The sequence below is a fragment of the Colobus angolensis genome, unplaced genomic scaffold (assembly GCF_000951035.1).
Source record: "Colobus angolensis palliatus isolate OR3802 unplaced genomic scaffold, Cang.pa_1.0 Scaffold20, whole genome shotgun sequence".
NCBI classification, from domain to species: domain Eukaryota; kingdom Metazoa; phylum Chordata; class Mammalia; order Primates; family Cercopithecidae; genus Colobus; species Colobus angolensis.
This window is the reverse complement of record NW_012115155.1, coordinates 1,687,173-1,709,018: the sequence shown is the minus strand read 5'-3', so window position 1 is coordinate 1,709,018 and position 21,846 is coordinate 1,687,173. Positions and strand designations below refer to the sequence as shown.

Here is a 21,846-nt window from a genome sequence, read left to right as displayed (position 1 = left end):
GAAAACACAGGAGTAAGTCTTTACAACTTTATTAGTTGTTTGTTTAATACCCTAAATTTGTGGTATGGCAGCCACAGGAAGCTAACAAACCAATAACCCAACAATGCTCCTCCTATGTATATCTCCAAGAGAATGCTAAATATGTGCACAAAAGCAAGCCCATGAATGTTCATAGCAGCATCATTCATGATAGCCCCAATGTGGAAACAACCCAACATCCATCAGCTGGTGAGTGGATAAAGCAAATGTGATCTATCCACACAATGGAATGCTGTTCAGTCGTAAAGGGGATGAAGTACTGCTACATGCTATGACTTGGATGAGCCTGGAAAACACTATGCTGAGTGAAAGAAGTCAGTCACAAGAGACCTTGTATTGTATGATTGCATTCACAAGAAATGTCCAGGAAGAGGCAAATCTCTAGACAGAAACTAGATGAGTGATTGCCTAGGGTGGGAGTGGGATGGGAATAGGGGATGAGGAGGGACTGAAAGTGGGTGTGGGGTTTCTGCTTCGAGTGATAAAAATATTCTCAACTTAGATTGTGGCAATGGTTGCACAACTCTGAGAAGATACTAAAAATTATTGAATTGTATATATACTGTAAATGGGTAAATTTATGATGATAAATGATCACTCAATAAAGCAGTAAGAAAAGAAAGAAAGGATAAGGAGCAAGTAATAAAATTTTATCTTAGCCTTTGGCATATATTTCATTTATAAACAATGAGTAATTACGAATCATAATTATTTTAGATCTATCCTACCACAGCATAGACAGCAAACCTTATAACCAGCATCAGTAGGCTTCAAAATGAATCATTAACTTTGGTCTTTGATACTGTGTTGTAAGAAATGTGACCTTGGAGGTTGATGGGTGAAGTTCCTAATAACAGGTTCAAATCCTAGCCCTTTTCCTAAGAGGAAATACTTGGCACCTAACAGGTTCCCCTCCTCACCCATTCTCGCTACTCACTTCATTGTATAAGGATTCATGGAAACTGTGTTCTCCTCTGTTCTTTGGGGTCTTCCTGAGAGAAATTTCCTTCCCAATAACTTTACTATTTGTCAGTTTCCTCCAGTGTTTTGCCTCACTCTAAACAATTGAACGTGATAATTAGAACGTTCTTAAAATGATCTACCTTAAGACACGGCTTCTAAGAATGTTGTACATCTAAAAGTGGAGTCTTGTGCTGGCTGGAGACAGGGCCAGAGGAGGGCCATCACACACAAAGGCAGAGTCTCAGAGGGCACATGTAAAAAGAGCCCACCTCCGCCCCTCCCTAACAATACATGGGGACAGTTTGGCCTGGATCTAGGGCCGAATTGGAGTAGTTCTGAGAAGTCCTGCCAGGCATGACTGGGGGATCATGGTGAAGTCACTGAGATTGTTCAGGTCCATTTGTGCACAGGATGCTTAGGTGGGCCCCTGAAGTAAGGCAGAGCCCACCCCAGTCAACATCCAGGTCAGTGAAGGGGACCCAGGAAGGGCTGGGCCTCCGTGTGGCTCTGTGCTAAGCCGCAGTTGCTATAGGCTTTGGTTCCTTCGCAGTCCAGCCCTTCAGCTGTCTCTTCAGGAGCCTGTTCAGTGGGGCTGACCCCTGCCTCCCTGGACCTAGACAAATTCTCTCTGGCCAGAGTGACTGATTCTCTCTGGCCAGAGTGACTGATTAGGCATGGACATCTGACCCAAACAGGTAAAAGGAAGCCCTGGTTGGAGCTTCGTAGGAAAGGGACACCCCTCTTCCTGGTGCTACAGGCCTGGAGCAAGAGTGATGTGGAGAAAGGCAGCCCAGGAGCTAAATTCTGCCTCTGACACTTAGCAGCTTTGTGTCTTTGAATAAATTATTTAACCTTTAGGAATCTCTGTTTCCTCACCTATATATATAATGAGAGGAATAATGTAGCCTCCACAGAGCTAGCATAAGGATTAAATTAAATCATGTAAATCACGAAGCACAGCACCTGGCCCCTAAGAGTCACTCAGCAATGACACATATTTGGAAAGAGTGCGAGGGGAGCCTTTGGCAGGAGGAAAGTAACTTGTCCAAGACACTGATGCAACCTTAAAGTTTCTCATCATCGAACTACCTTTCTGGCCCAATTTACACTTGCACTACGGCTGATTATGCTGTTCTTTAGATAAGTGAATAATATAAATTCAGAACATTTGTGTCACTTCATTATGATGATTAATTATCCCATTTAAAAAGTACCTACCAGAATCTGTTGGTGCTGTTTTTCTACTTGATAGCCTCCAAAATGTATTATGCCAGGTCTGGCCTGTATGACCTTATTATTCACAAGTTTTGCATAAACCTCTATAAAAACAATGTAGATAAGCACATCATGAGACATCAAAGAAAATATTAAAGTTGATCCTTATTAACATAGCTTTATTTAATTTAGGGCATTTTAAGCATATGAAAGTTGTAGACATTGGATCCAGCTGTCAACAAGATTAATTATCTGTTCTAAATACACTGAACTCCTTCTCCCTATTTTTAAACATCACTTGGGAGATACTATCATAACAATACAAATTCAGGCAGATTGTTACCTAGTGAAAGAATTTGCTCTTCACACATTTTGTACACGTCTTTGTCGTAAAACACCAGCTCATAAAGAGCACATGGCTCTGCCTAGCACTGAGATTACTTACTACGTAATGAATACCCAGCTCAAAGGATTCAAATACCACACAGTTAATTTTATTACTATGTATTTAACTTTTATTTGATTTCCTCTGATTAGAATTACAATGTGATGTAGAGTAATACTAAAACTTAAAGCTCTGAAAAGTTAGCACTCGGAACGGTAAGTCTCAAACTGCTTTTGGTGTCATGTGAATGTCCCTTTTAAATGGCTGAGCTCACAAAAGTGTTTAGGTCTACAAAAATTTTCCCAGCTCTTTATTTAGGCAGCAGCAAACGTGTGGAGAAGGTACTGAGAACCCACTCTATGTACGTGCTTTGTGCCAGGCAGTGGTATGCATACATTTGTTTATAATTCTCACTCCAGCCCTTTGAGGTAGGTATTATTTCTACTTTACAGATGAAGGAGGTAAGACTTAACAAGGTTAAGAAACTTGCCTACAGCTGGTAATCGAAAATCAAAGCTAGGCATGGTGGCTCACACCTGTAATCCCAGCATTTTGGGAGGCTGAGACAGGAAGAGCGCTTGAGCCCAGGAGTTTGGGACCAGTCTGGGCAACACAGTGAGGCCATCTCTCTACAGAAAATTTTAAAATTAGCTGGGTGTGGTAGTGTGCGCTTGTAATCCCAGCTACATGGGAGGCTGAGGTGCGAGGATCACTTGAGCCCAGAAGATCGAGGCTGCAGTGAGCTGTGATTGTACTATTGCTCTCCAGCCTGGACAATAGAACAACACTCTGTCTCAAAAGAACATAAAACAAACAAACAAACAAACCAAAAATCAAGCCCAGGTCTGTCGGATTGCAACCAGTAATCTGCCTTCCTCATGAATGTACTGTCCACCTTCTTACAAATGATAGCATTTGACTTTGCATCCAAATCTTGTGAAGCACAGACACCCTCACCCCACCCCTTTGATCATCATAATTCTAGAGTACATCTGACCAGGTGAGCTGTCACTGTCATCCACTTGGGTCAAACTGAACAGCTAGAATGGGTTAAGGCTGGTGTGGTAGGGGAACTGATGATCTCTGTAGGTTATTATTTGGTCATTTTTAAGCATTGAAATTACCATATTCTGTAATTTTAAAAATTTATTTACTTTTATTTATTGATTATCTTTTTTTGAGAGGGAGGGAGTCTCGCTCTGTCACCCAGACTGGAGGGCAGTGGCACGATCTTGGCTCACTGCAACCTCTGCCTCCTGGGGTCAAGTGATTGTCCTGCCTCAGCCTCCCAAGTAGCTGAGATTACAGGTGCCTGCCACCACACCCAGCTAATTTTTGTATTTTAGTAGAGTTGGGGTTTCACCATGTTGTTCAGGTTGGTCTCAAACTCCTAACCTCAAATAATCCGACCACCTTGGCCTCCCAAAGTGCTGGGATTACAGGAGTGAGCCACCGCACCCAGCCTATTCTATAATGTTTTTAATGTTGAAAGATTTTATTTTAGAGCCACAAAGTAGATATAAAACTGGCATTTTTCTTCTAATGCCCAGAAATGGTCAAGTATATCAATTTTCATTTGACAAGTTCTACAGTGACAACAGAACCATATCCAAATACAGTATTATGTCCCCACATTTGACATGGGCTTTGAAAGATGAGTGGTGGGTAACCAAGCATGTTAAGAGCTAGAGCCAGGGCTCTGGTGGCTGAACACCAGCTCTCTATTTACTAGGTGTGCCATGTTGGGGAAATCATGTGGTCTCTTTGAGTTTCACCTTCTCCAAGAGTAAAAGGTAAATAGATCCTACCTCATGATGTATTGTTGTGTGGATTGAATGGAAAGAATGTAGGCAAAATGATTATCCTTTTCCATAATAGCTATAGGATTTCTCAGGCTTTCCAGGCTACAGGATATGTACACGAAAAGGCAAAAAGGTCTAAAATGCATGTGGTCCGAAGGGCAGGAAAGAACCTCATGTAGCCAGAGCTAGAAATGAGTGGGGCATGGCGATGGGGATGGTGCTCGGTGGACAGGTTCAGTTTAGACAGTGAAGGGGGCCAAGCAAAGGAATTGTGACTTTATTCTGTATGCAAAGGGGGACTGTTGGGAGTTTGAGCAGATTAGGGATAAGAGCCAGCCAGGATTTTAGAAAGCAAACTGACAGGAGGAGAATGTGGTGGGGGAGGAGTCCCAGTGGCCCACTGAACGTGACACGCAAGACAGGGGGAGCAGATAGGAAAGACATTAGAAGAAGTGGAAGCAAAAGAACTTGATTAATTTACATACTCCACAAAAATCTATCAGTTAAGCAGATGGATATAAATAGAATGACTGTTCTTAGTAATAAAAATTCATATAAGCCTATAAAATGATATAGATAAATCTGCACTAAAAATCCCATTGTGCTTTCTGGACTTTGGCTCGCCTGTGAAGATGTGAGTTGTAAAGCAAATCTGTCTTCTAGCCACTTACTTGATTCCAGGAGGTGATTAGGTACTTCTTTTCTTTTCTTCGGCTCCTCCACTAGGTCCTTCAAGAGCTGGGGCGATGCATTATTAAAGGGTTCTTCAGCATTCTTTAGTCCTCTGCTGGGGGTATTCACCACTGCCATTTTCTCATGAAAAATGGAGTCTTCTTTTTAGAGCCAAAGGTCATGTCCTGGGGAGGAAAGAGCAGCAGTATAATCATCCATGAGAAACCATGCACATTTTTTTCTCTTTCTTTGATAAATGTACCTCTTCTCTGTGTGGTTTACTGTGGTTCATGCCCTCCCTGGCTCTCCTCTCTGCGGGCCATTCCATTCCCACACATGGCTGTCCCATTAATCTTCTTACATAACCCATCGCAACCCAATGTCATGCCATTGCTCCAAACCCTTCTGTGGTCCTTGATTCTCCCCAGGAGCTTTTCTTGAAATGTACTTCTGAGATGCTTCTTGAGCTCATCGCAGGAGCCCGAGAAGGGAAAAATAAAGGCTCTCGGTCAAACAAATTTGGAAAATATTGATGTAGACAGTTAAATAAGACTTTTCTTTCAGAGATTTCTCCAAATGAGTTTCTTAGAGTATGTGACTATGGAAGTCTTTAACACTTGAAGGCACTGTTTACAGGACACTGGCATTCAGAGTTACCCTCCTCCATCCCTCTGCTAACAGGGTGATGAGGAGGGGGGTGATGAGGAGGGGGTGAGGAGGAGGGGGTAAAACCTACGGCCAGCCAGGTGCCAGACATGGGTGCATTCCAGCTCTGTGGATCTCAGTTCATGGCAAACCCTGTGTCCGACTTGCCTTCCCTTATCACACTCATTTTAAGTTCCATTTTCTTCATGAAGTTCACAGTGATCCCAACACACTTTAACATTCTTTAGCAATCACTGCTTCTACTACTAATTTGGTGTTAATAATTTATAGCCCTTTAAGAACATTTTACAAATCTCACATTCCCTTATATATTCCACAACTAAATCTCTTAAATTGGGGCCCTTGTACAAGCCATGGGGCTGGTCGGTGAAGCCTCTGAGATGGAATGTTAAACAGTGTGGATCTGTATGTGTTTTTTTGGTTTTGTTGTTTCTGAAGAAGACTCATAGCTTCAGACTCCCGAGACGGACAGCATCAAGCGACACGCAGTGTATCTATGGAAGGAGGCGCTTAACAATCAGTTTCAGGAAGAAGTTCTCCCCTTCCCTCGCACCACCTCTCATAGCATCGCTGACGGCTGCATGGCCCTCCCCTCACCTGCTTCCCTTCCCTCCAGCCTTTCAACGCCCGCCCTAGGCTCACCCTGCAGCCCGTCTCCTCCCGGAGCCTCACATCCCCTGTGCTTCAGGCAGACCCGGAAGCCAGGCGGTCTCCACGCCGCCCACACGCCGGCTAGCCCACCGCCCCGGAAGGCCTGGCTCCGGGTCTCACCGCCGCACCCTCGTCCCCTCGCCCCATCCTCTTCCGGGCAGGCCCTCTCACCCCCGCCAAGTACCTCCTCCCCTCCGCGACCTTTCATTCTACTCCTGCTAAGGGTCAGGGTCGCCCCAGGCCCGTGCACCGCCCCCCTACCATCCTCATGTCACCCTCCGGGCCCGACCTCTCCTCGGACCCAAGGGACGGCCGACTTGCGGCTGGACACCGCCTGCGGCGCCCCAGCGGCTGACCCTGGGCTACCCCGGCCCCAGGTCCCAGGCCGCTCACCCTGGAGGTGGTTCCCGGGCCGGATTCGGCCGGCGCCGGCGCCTGCTTGGAGCGTCGCCATGACGACGCGGACGCGCTCCCAGGGCTGGCGGCCGGACGCGACCAAACGCCCCAGGGCGGGGGAGCCGGGCGGCTGCGGGACAGCACCAGAGGCGGCGGGTGACTCCTGGGAGCTCGGAGCAGTTTGCCGGGCCTGGCCAAGAATTGACAGCGCGACTTATGGCATGAGATGCGAATGGATTTCCGAGGGGACATGAGAAAGTTGGAAACACCACACACTGGAACCCTGCAAGAGCGGAGCGCGGGAGAGAAGCCGGACGGGGCGGAGCCGCCGGAGCCAGTGGGCGGGGCTTCACCTGACCGGCATCACTCTTGATGCCCACTTTCTTGTAGTTTGTTTTACATTTTCTGTTACGGTAAATTTCAAACATACACAAAGGCAGACCGACTGGTAAAATAGACCTTCAACACCCAGCTGCAACGATGATCAAACCCTAGCCAATCCTGTTTCATCCGTATCTTTCCCTGACTCCTAGTATTATTTTGAAGAAAATCCCAGATATCATTTCATCAATAAATATTTCAAAATATACCTCCAAAAGATAAGCGTTCTTTTAAAAAACATAACCACAATACCTTAGAAATTATAATTTATTAACATCTTCAAATTATCTCATGCCATATTTATTTTTAGAGTTTGAATCAGAATTCAAATACATTTTGCACATTGGAATAGATTGATGTGTCTTTTAGGTCTCTTCATCAACAGATTCCTCTTTCATCTCTTTTTTAGTTGTTGTAATTTATTCATTGAAGAAACTGTTTCTGTCCTTGATACTGATATTTAAGAATTCAAATACAATTTGTATATTGAAATAGATTGACGAGTCTTTTAGGTGTCTTTTCATCAACAGATTCCTCTTGCATCTCTTTTTTTAGTTGTTGCAATTTATTCATTGAAGAAACTGTTTCTGTCCTTGATACTGATATTTAGGGGTTGTAAACATTAAACCGCGCCCGCTCCTCTGACCTCCTGCCCTGTCCATTCCACCCTGCTCATCCATGAACATTATTTTTTTCAAAGACAACTCAAGCTTCTCTTTTCCCAGGAATTGTCCTTGTCTCACTGCCTGCTTGTACGGCTTTGATACTTGCTTGATGTTATTTATGGCTTCATGTTGATGAGAGGGTATAGCAAGAGTCCAGTGAGGGTACCTGTCTTGCTACATTGCCACTTGTGCTGGATGCGTATATTCCCTCCCTGCTCTTTCCCAATGAGAAATGTTCATTTTTTCCATCTTCCCATTCTCCAATTCTTCTCTGTCCCCCACCATTATTACTTACTAAAAATCTCCCCATCTTTCAAGGCTAGCTCTAGATAAGGTCTCATCTCCTCCCCACCCTCCTCCTAAGCCACCAGTCCAGAAGGACTCTTTCCCTCCTCTGGGCGTCCATAACCCCTTGTTCCGCCATCTTTGTCTCTATATTGACCCAACATGATTCATGTCTGTGACTTAAACTGCAGAATTCCTAAGGGAGGGAACTGTACCTTGTCTTAGGATCTCCCAAAGTCCTTGACACAGTGTTTTCTTTTTGTTTTTGAGACAGAGTTTTGCTCTTGTTGCCCAGACTGGAGTGCAATGGCACCATCTCGGCTCACTGCAACCTCTGCCTCCCAGGTTCAAGCGACTCTCCTGCCTCAGCCTCCCGAGTAGCTGGGATTACAAGTGCCCGCCACCACGCCCGGCTAATTGTTTGTATTTTTAGTAGAGACAGGGTTTCACCATGTTGGCCAGGCTGGTCTCAAACTCCTGACCTCAGGTGATCCGCCCGCCTCGGCCTCCCAAAGTGCTGGGATTACAGGCATGAGCCACCGCACCCAGCCGCTTTGACACAGTTCTTTGTCCATATTGATTACTCAGTAACTGTTGGCCAAGGGGGTGAAACAATTCATTTGTTTATAGAGTAGGTTGCTTTAGTTCCTTCTGTTTTCTTGGCCCAAAGCTGTAGATTTCAGAACAAGTACTGTGCTTCCCACAGTCCCAGACCTCTCCATCCAGCACAAATCACGAGATATTTGTTTTCATATACTTCTTTATTTTTAATTTTTTATAGAGGTGGGGGTCTTCCTGTGTTACCAAGACTAGGTTTGAACTCCTGGCCTCAGGCAATTTTTCTGCCTTAAACTCCATGTACTTCTTAATGGATATTGGGTAGCACTTTTTCATTTGTACTTAACTTTCTTGAGAAAAATCACCGAAGTTCCTATTATGTATAGATAACCCATAGGTCTCCATATAAGCAGTAAATCCAATTGAATATTATAGTGTAGTGGACACTGCTGGTTGCCTACTTCCACTTTCTTTCTAATGGAACCACAGCTTTACTCAAGTTTCTCACCAGTTCCCAGTTCTAACAGTAGACTCTGATTAATCTAGGTCAGGCCAGGTGTGGTGGCTCATGCCTGTAATCCCCAGCACTTTGAAATACTGAGATGGGAGGATCACTTGAGCCCAGGAGTTTGAGAGAAGGCAGGGCAACATAGTGAAACCTCATCTCTACGAAAAATTTTTAAAATTACCCCAGTGTGGTGGCTCACACCTGTAGTTTCAGTTACACAGGAGGCTGAGGCGGGAGGATTGCTTGAGCACAGGAGTTGGAGGCTGCAGTGAGCTATGATCATGACACTGCACTCTAGCCTGGGTGACAGAGACCCTTTCTCAAAACAAAACAAAACAAAACAAAACAATGCAATCCAGGCCAAGTATGGAATTCCCAATCCCCTTGCCGACATTGCCCGTGATTTAGTTAGGGTTGGATACGTAGCCCCATTCTGGTCACAGGGACAGGAAAAGGGTTCTGGGGGTCTAGAAAAGACTTTCTTTCTCCTAAGAAAGATATACATAGATACAGTATTTTTCTTCTTCTGGACTTCTGAGTGTCAGGAAGTGATTCTGGAATTGCAGCTGCCATCAGAGGCCATGAGGGGCCCGAGTGTTAAAGAGGTGACAAGGACAGGAGAACAAGGAGACAGAGAGACCCTGGGCCTGGATGATATCATTTCACTTCTATCTGTTTGGTCCTTGCATTCCATTTTCTCTTTCTTCCAACTGAAAACAACTGACATATAATGACTTCTGGACACTTACTTCTCAAGGTGTAAACTGTGGCACAGGAGCTTGTTAGGAATGCAGAGTTTTGGGCTATCCCAGAATTTGGTTCAGGCTACTGGAACAAAGCCTGCATTTTAATAAGATTCCCCAGGAGATTCATAGGCACATTAAAGTTTGAGAATCATTAAACTGATGGAGCCTTACAATTATAGCTGTATTAGATAATCAATTATTTAATCAATTTATTTATGTGGTCCACATTTATTTCACTTAGAGTTTACAATGAGCAGAACACAAAGGTGTCACAGCATCTGCCGTATGAGTGCAGTGAGACAAGTGTGATAAAAGGCATGGAAGCTATAAGCCTCAGTAGTACAGGGAGAGTCATTAATTTCCTTGCCTAAAACTCTTTGGTGGTTTCAAATTGTACAGAAGATAAAATTCAACTTCCTTAACACTCTTATTTTTTCCCCCACAGAAACAGGGTCCTGCTTTGTTGCCCAGGCTGGAGTGCAATGGCACCATCACAGCTCACTGCAGCCTTGAACTCCTGGGCTCAGGTGAGCCTCCCAGAATAGCTAGGACTATAGGTGCATGACACCATGCCTGGCTAATTTTTTTTTAACTTTTTGTACAGACAGGGTCTTACTAGGTTACCCAGGCTGGTCTTGAACTCCTGGACTCAAGTGATCCTCCTGCCTTAACTTTCCAGTATGCTAGGAATACAAGTGCAAGCCACAGTGGCTGGCAAAAAAATCCTTCACACTCTTTTTTTTTTTTTTTTTTTTTTGAGGCGGAGTCTCGCTCTGTCGCCCGGACTGGAGTGCAGTGGCCGGATCTCAGCTCACTGCAAGCTCCGCCTCCCGGGTTTACGCCATTCTCCTGGCTCAGCCTCCCAAGTAGCTGGGACTACAGGCGCCCACCACCTCGCCCGGCTAGTTTTTGCTGTGTTAGCCAGGATGGTCTCGATCTCCTGACCTCGTGATCCGCCCGTCTCGGCCTCCCAAAGTGCTGGGATTACAGGCGTGAGCCACCATGCCCGACAAAAAAATCCTTTACACTCTTTTAGGGCTTTGTAGGACCTAGCTGCTGGCCCCTTGCTTCATCTCCTCCTCGCCCTGCTTCATTTTGTTCCCCGACCTCCCCTTTGCCTGGTATAGAGAGTGAAAGCTGGCTGCAAATTCTTTGGCACTGCTCCCGAGAAGAGGCGGGGTCTCTGTCCCCTCCTCTTGAGTCCGGGTGGGTCTATGACTGCTTTAACTGCCCAGTGGTGTCCCACCTGAATTCTTGACACCAGAATTTGTGAGCTATAATCAAATGATGTTGTTTCATTCCTTTGAGTTTTGGGATAGTAGGTTATTCTGTAGCAATAAATAATGAGAAACTTGGCTGATTCCTACTCAGCCTAAGGGTTTCTTCCTCAGAGGGGCCTTTCCTGCTCTTCTTTCTATATCGGGTCCTGCACCTTCGTGCTGTTTCCAGTACTGTGTTCTTTCCCTTCATAGCTGTCTTAGTCTATTCTGGCTACTGTAGGAAAATCCCTTAGACCGGGTTCCTTGCAAACAACAGAAATGTATTTCTCATGGTTCTGCAGGCTGGCAAGTCCAAGTCCATCAAGGCACCAGCACTTTCAGTGTCTGCTGAGGGACCACTTTCTGGTTCATAGATGGAGACTTCTGGCTGTGTCCTCACGTGATGAAAGGGGTAAAGGAGCTCTTAGGCCTGTCTCATAAGCCCAGTTCACTTAGGCCTGTTTCAGGCAGCCCATTCACAAGGGCTTTGCCTTCATAATCTAACATGTTCCAAAAGGCTCAACCTCTGAATGCCATCACCTTGCGGGCTAGGTTTCAACAAAGGAATTTTGGGGGACACATTCAGACCGTAGCTGCTGGGTTTACGTCTTTGACGTCTGTCTTCTCGGACTGTAAGTTCAGTGAAGGCTGACTAGTGTTCACCACAGTGTATGCAGTGCCTTGCACACTACCTGGCACATCCTGGGACCTCAAAAATATTTGTAGAATTCACTCATTAATGAGTTATACCAAGTGATTTCTAAAGTTTAAATGATATATGTCTTTGGAATATGGGTAATATAGTCATGTGGTTCAAAATTCAAGAAGTAAAAAAATCTCTCTCCTTCCTCTGCCTTTTGCCATCAAGTTCTCTTTCCCGGAGGTAACTCATGTTACCAGATTTGAATTTATCTTTATAGGAATATATTACACATATCAAAGCAATTGTGTGTATGCTTGTATTTGTAAGAAGTTTATCCCTTGTTTATTTTATTTATATATTTTTGAGACAGAGTCTTCTTTATTACCCAGGCTGGAGTTCAATGGTGCGATCATGGCTCACTGCAGACTTGAGTTTCCAGGCTCAGGTGATTCTCTGGCTTCAGCCTTTTGAGTAGCTGGAACCAGAGGCATGCACCACCATGCCTGCCTAATTTTTTATACTTTTTGTAGAGATGAGGTTTGGCTATGTTGCCCAGGCTGGTCTGGAACTTCTGGGCTCAAGTGTTGAGGGAAGTCCACCTTGGCCTCCCAAAGTGCTGGGATTACAGGTGTGAGCCACTGTGCTTGGCCTTACCCATTGTTTTAAAAAGCCCAAATTGCTTACTTTTGTGACTCCCTTGTCTTCACTTAAAAGTATATCCAAATGATTATACCATACCTGTACATGAAGTACCTCCTCATTCTTTTTTATGACCACATAATATTCCATATTTCTTTAACTAGTCCCCCATTGTTGGATATTTAGGTTGCTCCTGAACTTTTGCTTTTATAAGCAATGTTTTATTTATTTTTATAGATGTGCACATCACTTCTACAGACACATATATACATCCATTCATATACATATGAGTATATCTGAAGCAAAAGTTTCCAAAATTGAATTGCTAAGTCAAAAAATCTGTGCATTTGTAACTATTGCTAAATTGTCTTCATAGATGTTGTATTAATTTCTACTCCTATTTGTAATGCATAGGAGTGCTTGTTTCTTTACAGCCTCACTGAGTGTATTATAAAACCTTTATATTTTTGTCAATCTGATGGTAAAAAATAGTACTTCAGTGAGGTTTTATTTTGCATTTCTCTAATGATGAGTGAAGGTGAGCATATTTTCATATATTTAGGAGACATTAGTGTTTTCTTTTCTATAAAGCCATGTCCCTTACTCATTTTTCCATTTGGCTGTTGGTCTTTTTCTTATTGAGTTGTTGGAGCTCTTTATATATTAGAAACATTCATCCTTTGTTTTGTGATAACTGTTGCAAAAATTTTTCCCAGTTTGTCATTTGACTGTGCTGTTAATAGGTTTTACTTTGCAGAATTAAAAATTATGTTGTGTTTATTATCTATTGCTCCATAACATATTACTCCAAAACTTAGTGATTTGAAACAACTATAATTCTTTATTTTTTCTTATGATTTTTTCTGGGATAGAAATTTAGACAAGACACAGCAGAGATGGTTTATTTCTGCTCCATGGATGTTTGGAGCACCAGGTGGAAGATACGAAAGCTGGAAGATAGAATCATCTAAACTCATCACAGGGGCAAAGGAAATTTTTCCCTTGCCCCTCTGAAGGTTTGGGTCTGAAATAAACAGGAAATAGATTAAGGGGAGAAAAAGCATGCCAATTTATTTACATGCACAGAGGTATCACAAGAAAGCGAGTATCTAATAACCCAATGAAGTCTAGAAGCTTATATAGTATTTTGAGTTATAAAAAGAGAATTAAATATTCCTGGGAGATGCTGGTGACAAACTATGGGAGGGTGAGAGGAGGAAATGCACTGTGAGCAAAGGTTATCTTATTGTGCAGATAAGGTCTCTCAGGTAACAGCCATCAAAAGAATAGGTGACTGCCTGTGGTAATCTCTGTCTTGGAAAGATATCAGACCTTCATCCATCTTTGGGCAGGTAAAGAGGCTTCGGAGAAAAACCTTTGCTTATATCTGCTGTTTACTTTACTATCGTAGATAGATATAACCTCATCTCTACAAAAAGTATAAAAAATTAGGCAGGCATGGTGGTGCATGCCTCTGGTTCCAGCTACTCAAAAGGCTGGAGCCAGAGAATCACCTGAGCCTGGAAACTCAAGTCTGCAGTGAGCCATGATCGCACCATTGCACTCCAGCCTGGGTAATAAAGAAGACTTGGCAAGTGTCCCAGGAGAGAGCCAGGCTTAAGCTATATATCCTTTTACGACCTAGCCTTGGAAGTCAGTCATGGAGCATCACATCCACCTCATCCATTAGTTGAGGCAGTCATGAATGCCCACCTAGGTCTAAGAAGAGGAAACATAGACTCTACCTTTGGATGGAGGAGTGTCAACATCATTTATTTATTTATTTATTTATTTATTTATTTATTTATTTATTTATTTTTGAGAAGGAGTCTCTGTTGCCCAGGCTGGAGTGCAGTGGCACAATCTTGGCTCATTGCAACGTCTGTCTCCCTGGTTCAAACGATTTTCCTACCTCAGCTTCCCGAGTAGCTGGGACTATAGGTGTGCGCTGCCACACCAGCTAATTTTTATATTTTGGGTGGAGATGGGGTTTCACCATGTTGGCCAGGCTGATCTCGAACTCCTGACCTCAGGTGATCAGCCTGCCTTGGCTTCTCAAAGTGCTGAGATTACAGGTGTGAGCCACACTGCACCCAACCAAGTGTCAACAGTTTGAGCGAATACCACAGTCTCTGTTCTTCTGTGGGTAATTGTGGATGCGAGGCTGCAGGACTGCTGTAGCCACCTGGCCACCATCTTGATGTTATCCAACTCCAAGGAGGGCAGAGCCAAGAGAACCATAGGCAAACAGAGGCTGGTCCATGCATGAGTCCACCCAGAAAACAGGCTCTGTGTCTGCACTCTCGTTATGTGAGCCAAGAAACAACTTAATTGCTGTTTAAGCCAGTTTGAGTCAGGACTACTGAAACTAGATTTGCCTGATGTCAACATTCTTGTCTTTATTTCAAAGGCCTTATCAGGCAGAAATGTGGGGAGTCTCTGGGAGGTGGGGGTGCACCTGACCTTTCTTTGCTCCATCCAGTGAAGGTAAGGCCTTGGGAAGACTAGTAACCATGTCTTTCAGGCGTGGTTCTTATTTGCTCTCTTTTATTTAATCTGTGTTCATTATAATAATTCATATAAATATTCAAAAGGATGCTGACAAATGGAGGAGAGAACTAAGAAAAGTAACAAAAAGCCTGCTTTCCTGAGAAAGCCAGTCCACATTTCCAGAGTGTAAACAGTGAGCCTGGGCCATAGTAACCTCATTAAAATGTTAGTGTTATACCTTTGTACTTCAGGACTGAATAGGAAATCATGCTTGTCCCATTATTTATGGCTCATCAATAATACATTAGCTCAGCTCCCAGTAAAGCTGACATTCAGGAGAGGACAGATCGTTTTGTTTGGTTTATTCAAAACCCCAAAGGGGCAGAGCAAGTTCATTGCACTTGTGTAGTCATGTGGTGAAGACCTTAGACCCAGACACACAGGGGTAGCCAATTTCTCACTTCCTTCCCAGAGCTCTCCTTCCCCCTCACCACCCCCTACCCTCACTCCAGGCCCCAAATCAGCTGCTTCAGCTCAAAGATCACGTCACCAGAAAGCCTTCCCTAAGTATAAGTCAGAGCTCTTTCAGTTACAAGTTATGGAAATTGATTTAAACAGTCGAAATATATGGGAAGGGGGTGAGGGTGTGGGGGGGGAAGAGAGAGAGAAGCGTCAGTCACAGCTGCATCTAGGTGCCACATGATGGTATCAGGATTTTGTCCCACACCATCTCTTGGTTCTCCCCAGCCAAGTTGGCTTCATTCTCAGCCAGGATCTCCTCATGCTGTAGAAAAGGCTACCATCTTCCTTTTAGCTTGATCATCATACCAACACATAGGTTTTGTTGGTGCCACTCCTATTGGTCCACATTGAGTCCTGTGCCCATCCCTGAAGACATCACTGTGGTTAGTTGGTTGAGGGTTGGGGTAAAGCTCTTTATTCAGGACTGGGTCATGTGCTGACTCTTGGGGTTGCTCATGGAGAAAGCCCCACCCAAGTTACATGGTCTGAGATTGGGGGAAAGGATGTTCTTATGCCAGAAGAAGGGGGAATGAAGTCTGGACAGCAAAACCAACAGATGTCCGTTAACTTGAATCTTACAACATTGTTGATATTCAAATGTATTTGACCTGCAAAAATGACGGCTGATATGACTCAAGCTAATGCATTAATCCTCCCAGCTTGGCCTGGTCTCTTATCATACGCTATCATAGAATTTATCACAATTTGCAATGTCATCCACCATACATTCTGCAGTTGCTAGTGTCAGCCATCCAATAGGTTTGCTAAATATGTGATTACGCAAGTCTCTTAATTCTTTAATACCAGCCTCAGTCATCTTTCTGGGCCTCCTGGGAGGGGTGCTATCATAGCATCCTGGCTTTATGTGGGTCTGGGGCTGCCAAAGGCAATTTCTTCAGGTCTCTATCGTCTTAGCATAGCACCTGGGACGGGCGTTCAGTAAATACTCATCCGCTGAAAGTTAGTTCTCCAACAAGTGTTTATTGCTGTTGGAAAAATACAAAGAAACATAAGTCATAATTGGAAAAGTAATTAAAAGTAAGATCTGTCAACCTGGTGAATCTGCTCCACAAAACGAGGAAAACAATGAAACTATTTTATGATGGAAGAAGCATCAAGCCAGACTGTGATGGGCATCACTGGCAATCCACAGGAGTCTGCCAAGACAGACAGAAACCTCACCCTTTTATATGGCCAGGCAGATATAACCTTTTATAAACATGTAATTGTCTTTATCAAATAGAAAAAGAAAATATTTCAGATTTCCTAATTGTAAGAAGCAGGAAATCACAACGAGGAGCCAAATGCCCAGGCTAAACCCCCACAGAGACAGGAAGACAGGGGATCATCTCCTGGGTGTTCACATTTCAGTGAGATGGATCTAAGGCCTCCAAGAAAGACATTCCTGGGATGCAAACTGGCAAGAGGCTTGTTTAGGTTTTAAAAAGATTTGCAAATATCTCAAAGACGCAGAGAAAGGATTCCTTATTCTGTTTTGTTCTGTTTTTGTTTTTATTGATACATAATATTTGTACATATTTATGGAGTACGGGTGACATTTTGTGACATACTTAGACCATGTAATGATCAAGTCAGGGTCTTTGGGGTGTCCGTTACCTCGAGTATTTACCATTTCTGTATGTTGGGAACATTTCAATTCTTCTTTTATGGCTATTTTGGAATATACATGATTTTGAGACTCAGAAAACAATAGCCCAAAATGAAGGCCTCAGAAGCAAAAGTTTTTCTCTGACCTTCTCTTGCCCACCTATCTCTCAGTCCTGTTCTCTTCAAAGACCAGCCACTGAAACTGGTCCTTTTCCCTAGGACAGATCATAGAAACCAGAACCCTCTTTCCCCAAAGCCAACCACAAAACCAAAAAATATTACTCTAACTTTTCCTCCGCCTTTCTGTATAAAAACTGACCATAAAGAAATCATCTGACTTTGGCTGGGCGCAGTGGCTCGCCCCTGTAATCCCAGCACTTTGGGAGGCCGAGGTGGATGGTTCACGAGGTCAGGAGATTGAGACCATCCTGGCCAACATGGTGAAACCCCGTCTCTACTAAAATATAGAAAAAAAAAAAAAAAATTAGCTGGGTGTGGTGGTAGCTGCCTGTAATCTCAGGTATGGGAGGCTGAGGCTGGGGAATCGCTTGAACCCGGGAGGTGGAGGTTGCAGTGAGCCGAGATTGTGCCACTGCACTCCAGCCTGGTGACAGAGCAAGACTCCGTCTCAAAAAAAAAAAAAAAAGAAACCGTTTGACTGTAGGTCATAGGACCTCCATTCTGGAGAGGACTCTCTGCCCTGTACCCAGGAGGAAGGAATGCTGCTCAGAGAGGCCAAGAAGAATCTATGTAGATAGGCCTTGCTGGGCATTTCCACTCAGTCTGTTAACTTGAGTTCAGACCCTTTTTGTCCAATCATATTTCTACACAGCTGTCCATACTGAACCTGAGCATAAAAGTGGATAATTTCCCTGGTAGCTTGGGTCTTCATTCTAAAGGCTCCTATGTATACACATTAAATAAATTTGTATGCCTTTTCTCCAATTAATCTGCTTTTTCGTGAGTTGATTTTTCAGTGATCCTTCTGAGGGCAAAGGGGAATTTTTCCCTTGGCCCCAACAGTCTGGCTCTGTGAGGAGAATCATCAAAGTCGCTTTGCTCTTCTGAAAGCCATAGTGAAGGGAATCCGGAACCTGATCAGCAGATGTAAGAGCCAGAATTTCTTACCAGTCTGGCTCCCAGCTTCTCTCTCTGTGCAATTAGGTCAAGCAGACTGTAAAAATCATTGTTTCCTCTGCAAAATGTTTATTGAAGAGAGAAAAGGCTTTGTGTGACTAGTCTTGGTCTAGTGTACTTTTTGGTACTTTGTGGTATGAATATTCATATCATTTGATCCCTTTTCCCCAGAAAGAGTCTTTGTTTTTGTCTTTCTGTGTTGTCATAAAGAGGACTACCAGATAAAGTCCCCTCTCATCTTGTTTATATCCTTGAAAGCTTGACTTGTGACCAAGTGGGAGCACTCTCTCTTGGTCTCTGCCATCCGGAGGAGGCATGATTTTGGGGTTCTCTCAGGGGGCCAGCCTGAAAATGACTGAGAACCTGAGACTTTTTTTTTTTTTTTTGAGGCAGAGTTGCCCAGGCTGGAGTGCGGTGGTGCAATCTCGGCTCATTGCAACCTCTGCCTCCCGGGTTCAAGCGATTGTCCTTCCTCAGCCTCCTGAATAGCTGGGATTACAGGTGCCCACCACCATGCCTGGCTAACTTTTTCTCGGCTCACTGCAACCTCTGCCTCCCGGATTCAAGCAATTGTCCTTCCTCAGCCTCCTGAATAGCTGGGATTACAGGTGCCCACCACCACCCCTGGCTAACTTTTTTGTATTTTTAGTAGAGACGGAGTTTTGCCATATTGGCCAGGCTGGTCTCAAACTCCTGACCTCAGGTGATCTGCTTGCCTTGGCCTCCCAGAGTGCTGGGATTACAGGTGTGAGCCACCATGCCCAGCCAGACCTGAGACTTTTTGCTGTGAGTATGTCAAGCTCTTGGAAGAATTTGTCTTAAGTCCCACCCATAAGTGGCTTTTGTTGTCTCAACCAACCCTTATTGTGGGGAAAGTTCAGTCCCAGGAGGACCTACACAGTGTCACAGAGTCTGTGACTGGTGAACCCACCACAAATTTGTGGGTTACTGGAGGCAAACACCATTCTTAACCATCTGGTTTTTTGCTATCTCAGCCTGTTCCTGGGAGTGAATTTTTTGGGGAGCAGGAGGATTGCTTCCTCTCTGAAAAGTATATTGGATTGAGTTGCTCTTGGAGTAAATACACCATTGAAAATTAATCATACACGATTGAAAATTAATCAGTGCCCAAAAGATGGATCTTTTAAATTGGAAAGACTCCTAAGTTTAAAAAGAAATTTTAGAGATCTTTTATTCTAAACAATTGATAAGATCCAATCAAGGGAAAGACACATAATGGGGTCATGGCTAGCCTTAAAAATTCTCCTTCCTGAATGAGAGAGCAAAACTCTGACCAAAAACAAAGTTAAAAATCCTTTGTATCCTCAAACTTCCTGCTTTGGATTCCCTATGGTATCAACAACATTAAATGCCATTCCAGCTTGTGATCTAGTGACTAGGAATCAGCACTTTCACTGCAGCAGCCTGGGCTTAATTCCCAGCCAGAGCACCAGTCCCTGCAAATTTAAGTTCTTTAGCCCAGGAGAAGAAACATTTATAAAATTTGGTTTGGTATTTGTGTGATTCTTGGCTTTTGGGGTACTCATTTGTTATTGATCCTTTCCCTTTCCTTGGACAACTTTTGATCTCCTGTCTTCTGTCTGTAGAGGAATATAGGGATTTGGGGTCTTGGTCTGTAGACACTCAGCTGAGACCCTAAAAATATGGCCAGACAAAAATATGGGTTGTAGTAACAAAATTTTCCTTTTTTTTTTTTTTTGAGCTGTCTTTAGGGTGGTTCTGGATCTTGTAAGGACTGCTTTGCATCTCTTTAGATACCCCTTGTGTATCATTGGTTATGTCATAACCTTCATTAAGGTTTACTGGCTTTGGGAAGTCACTTAGGTAACTTTGTTTTTTAAAAAGTTCAAAAGCTATAAACATCAGCTGTGTGTCCCAGCTGAAATCTGATAATAAAATATTAAAAAGGATTTTTAAAAAGAGCTCAATAATAAAAAGTTTACATAATTAAAACTGGTATTTAGGCTGCATATGTATACATACATATTGTTTTAAGGCTTCTGTTCTCTCTCTGTAGAAACTTCTTAGTTGACTGAATTCTTTTCTTCTTAAATCCCTGTTAACTCTATGTACTGCCCATGTCTGTTTTTCTATTTACTTCTGTCTGTCCCTCCCTCTTGCCATCTTTGATGCCACGTGAGGGGACACAAAACTGTTTCTAATAGCTTGAAATTCCTGAAGGAACATAGAAAAGGTGACCCAGACTCCTCTTTTTGGAAGGAATCTCTGTTTTATCTCATGAAATTTCATATGTTATAAACGGACAAATTTCTCTCAAGCCTAAAGCACTACTCTCTTTTACATTAAACTCCTTTATCTCTTTGGTTTTAAAATACATACATGTGTGCATGTGTGTGTTACATGTTGTGTCTACATACATGTATATGTCTATACATATGTTTATATATTATCTACACATGATACCAAATTAACTTAAAGATGAGTGAGCACTCATAAATTAAATAACTAGCACAAATACTTTTCAAGTTCATGTGACTTTAGTAACCTGTGGTAAATAGAGTTTTCAAATTTTTGGTAAAATAAAATTAAAATATCTTTACAATTTAATTTAGACATTCTTTGCCTGGGTTTATTGGTCAGACAGGTTTAGACTAGAAATGTGGAGGTCTCTGAGACTAGAGACCTCCAACTTGGAGATCATAAAGCTGCTGCTTCTGTGATCTTTTTGATAGTTACTTAATTTCTCAGTGAGCTTATAAAAGCAGGAAAGTGTGGTTTTTGTTGAAGGAAAAATAATTTTATCTAATTAGAGCACTTTAAAAGTTGTTTTCAATTGAAGGAAAAATGATAGATAAAACTATAGACTATAGTTTGTTCTAACCATTAACCTTTGTTTTTCTTTTGTTTCCATAGAAATTCCTGTGAGGTTTCATCCACATAACGTGACTACTTTGCTAGCCAAGCCTCCTCTTCTGTCTCTCTTACATCCTGTCTTGCCACTGTCATCTGATTTACCACCAAAACCTGGTTTTGGCCATGTTCTGAGTCCCTACTCTTTCTGTAACCTCAAGATGATATATAAGCCTCTGTACTCTCTTAGGGAGTAGGCAATCACTCTGTGGTTCTCTGTAAATATGTTAATAAATTTTGCATGCCTTTCTGCAATTAACTTGTGCTTTGTGAGTTGATTGTTCAGTGAACTTTCAGAGGGCTACTCAGGCCTTGGATTCCCTTAACTGTGGCTTCCAGAAGAGCAGAGCTTTGGTCCTACCAGCTGTGCCTAACTGTAGGGGTCAAGGGAAATTTTCCCTTTTGCCCTTTGAAGGTAAACTTTTAAGTAAACTTTTGACTACTGAGCTCTTTTAAAAAATTCCTTATAAATATTTTATTATCAGATTTTAACTGGGACACGCAGCTGATATTTATGACTTTTGGACTTTTTTTGTTTTAAACAAAAGTTACCTTTTAAGTGACTTACCAGTAAGCTGTAATGAAGGTTATGATTTAACCAAGGACACACAAGGGGAGACAGCTCAAAAAAAAAAAAAGGAAGGTTTTGTTAGTACAACCCACATTTTTTGTCTGGCCTTATTTTCTGGGGTCTCAGCTAAGTGTCTATAGAGAAAGGTCCCAA

At 43.1% G+C, this 21,846-nt stretch overlaps 1 protein-coding gene across 1 annotated transcript in view; it reads right to left on the bottom strand.

Annotated features, from left to right (window-relative positions):
* Positions 1 to 6,859, bottom strand: part of CFAP221 (cilia and flagella associated protein 221) — a 120,095-nt gene extending 113,236 nt beyond the window's left edge. Inside the window, exons 1-3 of the mRNA XM_011941714.1 lie at positions 6,787 to 6,859; positions 5,076 to 5,261; positions 2,221 to 2,321 (exon numbers count right to left, since the gene is read on the bottom strand). Of these exons, the coding sequence (XP_011797104.1) occupies positions 2,221 to 2,321; positions 5,076 to 5,214 (240 nt within the window). The 5' untranslated portion in view covers positions 5,215 to 5,261; positions 6,787 to 6,859. The remainder of the gene's footprint in view (positions 1 to 2,220; positions 2,322 to 5,075; positions 5,262 to 6,786) is intronic.
* Positions 6,860 to 21,846: the final 14,987 nt, after the last annotated feature.